This window comes from Ziziphus jujuba, chromosome 10 (genome assembly GCF_031755915.1).
Source record: "Ziziphus jujuba cultivar Dongzao chromosome 10, ASM3175591v1".
NCBI lineage: Eukaryota > Viridiplantae > Streptophyta > Magnoliopsida > Rosales > Rhamnaceae > Ziziphus > Ziziphus jujuba.
Genome location: NC_083388.1, coordinates 16063867 through 16072962, shown reverse-complemented (window position 1 = coordinate 16072962; position 9096 = coordinate 16063867). Strand labels below are relative to the sequence as shown.

General features: G+C 33.7%; 1 protein-coding gene across 4 annotated transcripts; it reads right to left on the bottom strand.

Moving 5' to 3' along the window:
* Positions 1-236: 236 nt before the first annotated feature.
* On the bottom strand, positions 237-7469 carry LOC107433804 (BEL1-like homeodomain protein 8). Of its 4 annotated transcripts, XM_025067188.3 has the most exons (7): positions 7191-7469; positions 6760-6815; positions 6488-6663; positions 4838-6345; positions 2147-2556; positions 1985-2045; positions 237-1492 (listed from the first exon to the last, which is right to left on the bottom strand). In XM_025067188.3, exons 4-7 carry the CDS (start codon positions 6251-6253, stop codon positions 968-970), a joined length of 2412 nt encoding a protein of 803 aa, XP_024922956.2. In that variant the 5' UTR covers positions 6254-6345; positions 6488-6663; positions 6760-6815; positions 7191-7469; the 3' UTR covers positions 237-967. The 4 variants fall into 4 exon arrangements, with proteins under 4 accessions (XP_024922956.2, XP_015900648.2, XP_015900650.2 ...); XM_016045162.4 differs by lacking the exon at positions 6760-6815 and having other exon boundaries at positions 4838-6358; XM_016045164.4 differs by lacking the exon at positions 6760-6815.
* Between the last annotated feature and the right edge of the window lie 1627 nt (positions 7470-9096).

Sequence of the window (9096 nt, the reverse complement as noted above, 5' to 3'; positions counted from 1 at the left end):
TGAGTTTATTTTAATATTTTAATTAATATATTGGTACTTTCCTATTTTCTCATTCAAATAAATTTTCTCTTTCAAAACATTTATTTGAAAAAATACCAATTTTGTGCTTATTTAAAAAGCTCATTTAATATTTTTTTAAATTTCCAAAAATACACATTATTTTTGCTATCAAACATAATTACAAATGCTTATTTTATTATTGACAGACGTCCAAAAGCCACCCTCAAACACGCCCATTAATAAATTGTCATCCCATTTATATTTTATTTTTCAATCAGGTTACAATAACTTTTATTTTAGAAAAAAAGGTGCGGTATCACTTCACAGCTGTCATCTCATTTACTATCTAAGTCAAAACAAATTTGGTGGCCCATAACGTTACTTTTTTTTTTCTTTTCTTTTTTTCTTTTTTTTCCTTCTTTTGGTGAATTCGCATGATAATTTTAAATTGCTTCTTTTTTTTCTTTTTTTCTTTTTTTTCTTTTTTTTCTTTTTTTTTTTTCCCGTGAATTCACATGATAATTTCAGTTTGCACCATATTAACCATAATTTACCTCTTAAACACAAGTTGATGAACCACCCGTCATGATCACTAAGCCTTCCCACGAACCATATAAACTTTTCAAATCTCACATAAACCATTTTGCACTTCCCCTCAACTAAAACCTCTTACCCATAAAAACGGCATAATTGCAGCTCTACCCTTCTCAATCCATCAGCAGAAATGGGTACTTTTCAGGCACAAGAAGAAATTATCTATTAACCACATTCAAACATGAAGCGACCAAATCAACCATTAGGCATTCAAAATGTGATCTACTGAAATCGAGGTGTAGGATAAAGAGCTGTTCCCCTTTCCCCTCTTATTTCGTCTTCTTTTTTTTCTTTTTTTTTTTCTTTTTTTCTTTTTTTTCAATTTTTTATATATATTGGTTTCATTCTTCTGTCAAATATTTTGGGTGTAAAATTACCCCACAAAATCATGAATCATTTGACCTCCAAGTTGCCTCCTAAGCTGATCCTCTTGCTGCCTCAATTGTTGTTGGTGGTGGTTGTGCTGTTGTTGTGCACTTTCCACACCATGTCTAAGACCCAACGTCAGTGACACGGCTCCGAGCCCTCCAACCTCAAGACCACTTCTCTGATAAGGTACAAACCCTGCCAATGCCCCTGCCACGCTTGTCGGATCTTGGCACTCCAATCTCGATCGTTTCTCCTGATTATTCACCTGCTCGCCGCTCGAACAGTCCATAATGCCTACCGAGGAAAGCGTGGAGGAGCATTCTAATTGCTTTTTGGGCATCATATTGGTAACAAGTCTGTTTGATGTCTGGTCATTGCTTTGTCTGCTGGTGCCTTCAGTTGCAGAGTTTCCATCACGCTTGCCAGGACTTTGGCCAACTTCTGCCAAGCCTTTGGTTTCAAGCATGTGTATTTCTTCAACCATAGGTTTCCAAACTCGAACTCGGGCATTTATGAACCAGTTTGACACCTGCATTGATCAATCACATCAGATACCAACTCAATGCAATGTAGTCAAAAATGATCACTAACTGATCCCAGATTTATTTCGTTATTAATGACGGAAAGCTAGCAGGATCCACATGCACATAGAATAATTTTATTGAATGTGAAATATATAGATCGGTCCATAGTTCGTGGTGGTGATTTACAGTTGAAGTACTCAAAAGACAATCAAATCTCTTAAGCCATAGGGTGGAACCATTATACTAACGGTATGAAGCTGGACTTGACCGCAGAGAGAAAAAAAAATAATAATAAACTTTACAAACATTATAGAACAAACGAATATGATTCACAAACAAAATTTGGTCCACATACTATATACCGATTTAGATATATACCACATGCTAGTTATGCTAAATGCTAATTTCAAATTCAACATCATTCAGATCCCCAAAGACATTACAATCATAAAAAATAAAAATAAAAATAAACACACACACACACAATCCGACCCTACCTGGTTTCGGGATAGACCTGTTTGAGTGGCTAACATGTGCTTGTCTGTATCAGTGGGGTAGCTGAGAAGATTTTTTTAAAAAAATGGTCAAGAGCAAGATTTCATCTAATTTACAATTTTTAAGAGAAATAGGCAATGAGGAAAAGATTAGCTGGGACTTACGGATGAAGAAAATGCTCAAACAGCCAAGCTCTGAGAATAGCCACTGAACGTTCTGGTAGGCCTCTTTGGGGCCTCCAGATGTGTTGTTGTTGGGGCTCAGCGAACCCCACACCAACCCCACTAGATTTATGCTTTTGGAAACTCTGCTCCATGTACTTTAGCCTAGCTGTATTCGCTTCACCTTTACTACTGCTCGTTCCAGTAGTGGGCGATGATAAATCCTCTCCTAAGGCTTTCCTTATATGCTTTAGCTGGTCTGTGATGACATTCTTCAAGCACCTGAAATGCCTTGCCACCATCTTCAATGCTAAGCAAATGTAAGGCGTTGAAGCACTCAATCCTGCAACAGTTTCAAACGACGAAACCACCATCTGCATTTGTTGATGGTATTGCTTATACCTTCTGCAAACCTTTCAAAATTCAAGAAATACGAAGTTAAACTCCGTTCCTAGTTAAAACCAATTAACATAGATAAGAACATATTCGAGTTGCCACGAACAAATGTTAGATTGCAGCCGTTTTGGCTATATTAGGAAAATTAACAGTGACAGGGCTGCTGAATCAAAAAGGATGTCGGCAATCAGTCTTCCTTTATACTCAATAATATGGCCTTTGGCCATTCCGCAAGACAACAACATCTATTGGAATAGACTTTGATAAAAGTGACAGCAAAAAATAAGTGGTGTATACTGTAAACTAAAAAATTAATCTAATTTCCATGGCCCACCAAAGAAGAGACTTTTCAATTTTATGTATAAATTAATCATTCTTTTCAATATCTCTTTGGTTTTAGTGGATTACTAACAAGAAAGTAACCCTACAGAATTCTGGTTGCTTCCTTGCCCCAAACTACAGACTAAATCAATGATTATTTTTTTTTCTCCTTTTTCAATTGAATCAATCAATCAAGTTAATGTAATTTCATAGTAAAATTTGAAAAGTATTTTTTAACATCTGCTTTATCACTCTTTTCAATGTGGGAACATAACAATGGCTACAATTGGCTCAATATAATATTCAAAATGGTATATCTCTGTTTGTACTCTTCTATAGCTGAGAGTTGGGAGACCACTTACCATTTTTCCACCATCAATATTCTTTATTCAGTTAACATTGTTCCTATAAATACACATTCTCCACTGCTATTTTATATGAGTCAATATCTGGTTGTGAAGTAAGGAAAATTCCAAACAAAAGTGGAACGCACAATTACTATTAGAAGCTACAGAAAAATTATCAAAAAGGGAATTTGATCAATATTTACATGTCAGATATGACAGAAACTTATAGTTACAATGGATTAAGCATTAATTATGCAAGATTAAACTAAACCTATATGAAAATTTCACTCGACTTTATCCAGCCTATTTTTCCCGGGAAGGGGAAAGGACTACCAGATGAGAAGTCTTATATATAGCAGAGAAACATGTCATGCCATTCCTAGCAAAAGAAAACAATCAAAGGTTAAAAACCACCTAAGATGGCTAGTTTATTTTATCTCCAAAGTTAAAACTAATTCGAAAGTTTGCTAGCAAAATCAAATCATCAAAACATAAAAAGTGAAAAGAAAATATATTCCATGAGCAGAGGAGAACATACCATTGGTTGGGTAAAAACACTAGCTGTTTTAATCCATATAATATCCTATGTCTTGGATTCATAAAATTATTAGTGTACTAATACAAGTGTAATATAAATCATTCATGAAAATATAGAACACTGACGGAGATAGACTAGAAAGTTGCATTAAGCAGAAAGCATAAAAATTAAAAGTCAATTTCTTTCTCACAATAATCCTCAAATATTACAATGAAACAAGCAAATTTGTAAAATGGTACATAATAATACTTCAAAGAAAGTTAAAAGTTTCCAAAAATAATCACAGAATAAGGAGTAAATATTCTGTTATTTCACTAGCAACAACATGACAAGAAAGAATTTTTTCACACTAGGCAGTTTCTTATGTCACTTGCCAGGGTGTTTAATGATAGTTTATAAGAGTTTCTCTTCAGAGGCAATTTAAATTCAAGGGTATCATCCTAGACAAAAAGAATTATCAAGATTCTAGAACTATCTACTAATATTCATTATAAGAATGCTATTACCTTCCCCCCCTTGTTTTTGGTATAATGCATGATTGTATTTTGCTTATATAGCACCTACAGTAACGGATGGCCGAGAACCTCTCTAAGATAAATTTGGAAAAAGTCCTTTTATCCTTGGGTTATAACAAAAAACACCATGACCCGTGTGAGAATTTCTAAGTTCCAAAGCCTACATTATACAAAGCAAATTCTAGTTCATCACGGCAAAGGAAAACATATAGTTGTAATAAAATTCCTACCAACATTTACGATTAGGATTAGGATTTAGGATCTCCTTTTACCAGTATTAGGATTACGAAAGAGGCTGAGGGGGGGAAAAGAAAAACAAAAAAGAAAAGAAAAGAAAAAACAAAACAAAACAAAACAAAACAAAATCATATACTGCTTCCTATTGTATGCGTTATTAGCCACAGGCATCCGTACTTCATGTCAAAGACAACTATAATATAGTTATTTGTTACCCTCTTACAAATAAATATATGAAAATATACATACATATACACACAAACAAATATATGTATATATATATATATACACACAAACAAATATATATTATATTAACAAGAAAGAGACAAGATCAACCAACCTCCTCCTGCATATATAGTAGCTTGGCCTTCTTCTGCTGGTACTCAGGTCGAAAAGATTCAGAAGAAATGCTTCCAACTCCGGTACCATCCCCACTAAATTCATTGGAGCCATAAAATGTAGAAGACGAAGCACATGAATTATTTCCTTTCCCTACAATCTCCGTTTCAATTGCATCCATAGCATCAACAGAAGCCGAAGCAGAAGCCGAAACGCTCACTTCACGAGAAATCCTCTCCGACAAGTCACCGCCAGTTTCGAACCGTTTCGAACCCACAGTTATGCAACAAAACTCATCCAACAACTGTTGTGCCGGTTTCAAAAATTTTGAACTTTTCAAAATGGTTGCGTATCCAGTGAAAGGGCCTAAAGGGCCAGTGTTCCTGTAAGCATTTGCAGAAGAAATCCCAACAATGTCTTGGAGAGATTTCCCACCTCCTGCTTTACTGATTATAGAAGGTTTCGGAATCGAGCATAAGTATCCAGATTTCATACTTCTCGAATGTAGATCCTCGGAACCTCCTCCACAACCATCGAAATGTGTTGCGGGAAGTTTAGAAGGTGGATTCGAGGAAAGTGATAGAGAAAGACCTTGTGGAGGGTTCGAATCGGTCACGACGTTTCGATACTCTTCGTCAATTTTTTTTCCAATATTGAAACCCAATTCCCCTTCACTCCATTGATGGTGATCCACAGCAGCAGCAGCATTATCGAATCGTAGACCAGTTGATTGGTTTACAAAGTTCGGAAGAAGAACAAGCTCGTTTGCAAGTGAAGAAATTTCAATCCCTGCTTGATTTCTTGACGCAGAAGCCGTAACAACATCTTCAAGTGTGTTGTGGTACTGTAAATCTTGATACCCACTGTAACAACTAGACTTCAATGGATTGATATTAGCATTTAATTCGCGGACAAACATCGGATTGTTTTGACCACTTTCACTCCCCACTGAATTACCACCACTAGTTCCATAATTCACCACCCAATTATCCAAGCTTTGCTGTGGATTATTATTATTGAAGCTCCTCCAACTCCCAAACCCATGCGGGTGATGATCATGACTAACCGCCATTGATGACCTATCGGGTTGAGCTGCTGCTGCAGATAAATCTTGACATGTTTCTGTGTCTGGTCTATCATGAGCATGTAAAACATTATTGGCATTCCTTGAGAAATCGAGCATTTCAGAAGGAAACATTGTTGGGTCATACAGTAAATTTGCATTCCTAACATTTCGAACCTGAACGATATCTTGGCTATTTAGGCCCGAGTGGACTGTGAACTGCTCTAAATGGTTTGGAAAAGTAGTATCCAAATTGTGATGAGACGTTGGTGTTGAAGTTTGCTGGACTCGGAGTTTATCACGTCGGCTTTGTTGTGCTACATGAGGTTCAGGCCTAAACCCGCTCATCTCCATCCAATATATATCCAAATAGCCCGAACAAACTCTTATCCTTTTCTTCTTTTTAAAGAAAACCCATAAAATATATTTCAATCAGTTTTCAAATCCTGCAAAGCCAAACTGATTAAAAATCAGTTCAAATGATTATTAAACAAAGGCCTTTGGATTTGGATGAGAGAGACCGAACCAGCTTGAAGCTGCGGGAAAAAGAACAAAGCCGAAAATAACACACAGTTTGAAATTATTTACCTTAAAAGCTTTTTTTGTGAAACTCACTACTCGCTAACGTTCATTTCCTTTTTCTCTTGGACTAGAAGCCGTCGCATCCAAAGCAAAAAATCCCACATCACCTTTATACCATTCCACAAAATAGCTTCTTACTCTCCTCAGTCCTCGCTATTGTCGGCAAAACCTTCAACGTGAACCTGATGTTGTGGAGAAAAAAAAAAAAAAAACAAAATCAAAACTAAACCAAAAAGGCAAAACAAAGAAAAAGCTTTTCTGATCAAAACCACACGTACCATAAACTAGCTTTTTCAGCTAAACCAACCCACTACTCCTTCTGAAAACCCTAATTCTATCACCACCAACACCATATATATTAAAAACACTTTCCAAACGGAACCTTAAACTTTAATATAGACGACAGCCAAAATATAGATCCAGTTATGGCAAAGCAAAGTACACTAAAAACTGCTCAGAACCTTATCCACATCTTTCTTTGAACCATAATTCACATAAATAGTTTCCTTATAAACAGTTAAGCCCAACTAAAATAAATAAAAACAATAATAAAATCGTTAACAGCTTCATAATTGTTAACCAAAAAAAAAAAAAAGCTAATAAATTATCGAAAATAGAGAAAACCCACATAGAAAATCCATGCAGTATGCAGAATCAAACTACTACAAGTAGATCATCATAGTAATTAATGAACAAAAAGTTTCATTACCTAAATAAGAAAAACAAAAGATGGATTATTGCTTTTTGGGAACCCAATTCAAAGACCGACCAACTGAAGCTTGAATCGGGTTTGTTTTCCGGTGGAAGTTTTCGGGAACGGTTACTGGTGAAAGAGTTTGGAGAGAGCCTAAGAGAGAGAGAGAGGGAGAGAGAGAGAGCACATTGAGGTCGAGAGAGTAATTATTGCACAGCGAAATGGTCGCCGTTAAAATTTTTTAACGTCTAAGAGCCCGCTAAAGCATTTTTCTGGCATAAATAATAGAAATTGTTTTCTATAAACTGGGACTCAGTGCCGTTATATATTGACGGCGTCCCGTGAATGTTCACTAATTGATTTGAGCATTGGTGGGGTCCCGCAACCGAAATTTCGGCTACTTCTTTTCTTTTCTTTTTTTTTCATCGGCAACATTTTAAAAGCGAAATAATGTGTTGGTCCTGAGAAACACCCATGACCATACAACTTTATTACGGAAGTACCATTTTTTAACCTTCTCCAGTGTGAAAAAAAAGAAAAAATTGGCGTACTATGTAGTGCCGGTTATGATTGGCGGACTCATCGTGGACCAAATTGCCCTTTATTCGAGTCATTTTTTTATACTATTTACTTGTGTATTAATTTTTACTGATTATATATCACTAGAAAAATTTTGTTTAGACTTTGCTCAGAAAATTTCACTATTTCGCCAATGAGTTGAACTTGAAGGGATTTGTTTTCAACTTAAATTTGTATGTATTTGTAATTATATAAGCTATAATTTCATTTTGGTGTTTTTCTATACACAGGTAGTTTAATCATTGGAAGCCCAAAAGAAAAAAAAAAAAAAAAAAAAAAAAAGTAGTCTAATCATATGATGTCAGAAGAAATTAAAAATCTTTGAAAAAAGTGTTAAATCTCATTAAGAGTGGTTTAATCATATGAAGTCAAAAAAATAAAAATCCTTTTGAAAAAAATTTTAAATCTCAAGGTATGAAATAATAGTGTAATGAATTCAAATTTTTATAAAATGAAAATTTAAACTTAGATCTTAACTTTTTCTTCTATGTTTGTTTCTATAACATTTCAAATTTATTTTGTTAGCCAAAAAAGTTTTCAAATTTCTTTGAATATATGTTTAATAAAAATTAAATTTATTTTTTTAATTTATTATTAATAAAATAGTTAGATTTTATTCATTGAAATAACAATCAACGGTGAGATTCAAAATCAAATTTTAATAAATATGAAGAAAAAAAATAAATGAAGGATCATAATACTTAAAATTTGGGATAAATACCAAAAAGTCCCCTAAATTTCTAAATAAATCATCCACACTTGAGAATATCTTCAATGATTTTCTTATTTGAAGTTTATGTGTCAAAAAATTTGGAAAGTGTTAAATTTTAGATAATATGATATCTATTAATAAACAATATACATTAAAGTTTATTTTTTAATGGATTCTATTTAAAATTTAAAATGGAATGAATTGATATATAAGAAAAGAAAAAAAAGTTATAAATTGATAAAGAGAGATGAGAGAGAATAGATGGAATTTATGACTCATTCTATCCGGCACATCTTCTATAAGTAGAAAGTCTGTTAAACAATTTCTATTTTTTTTGTTGCCACCTCACCTTAATAGATTTTTTATACATCATAATTGGAGAATATATTTTTAAAAAGGTATCTATCTATTTGATGTACCAAATTTTTTTTTTAGAATAACAGAATTAATGAACATTTCATTGTAGATACTCGATATTTTGTTTGGATTGCACTAGCTCTTTTATAAGATAATTTAAATTACATTTATAACTTAATAAAATTAAATTATTTTAATTATCTTTTTTTTTGTAAAAATTAATTTGTTTAACAATTTAAAAAAAATCAATGAAAGCTTTAAAGTATGTTAATT

Coding starts and splice junctions, on each gene's coding strand:
- LOC107433804 (XM_025067188.3), bottom strand. CDS start 6,253: ATGGAGATGAGCGGGTTTAGGCCTGAACCTCATGTAGCACAACAAAGC. Junction 2,557..4,837: donor TACTATATATGCAGGAGGAG/GTTGGTTGATCT, acceptor GAATTTTGAAAG/GTTTGCAGAAGGTATAAGCA. Junction 1,493..1,984: donor CAGGTCTATCCCGAAACCAG/GTAGGGTCGGAT, acceptor TGATCAATGCAG/GTGTCAAACTGGTTCATAAA.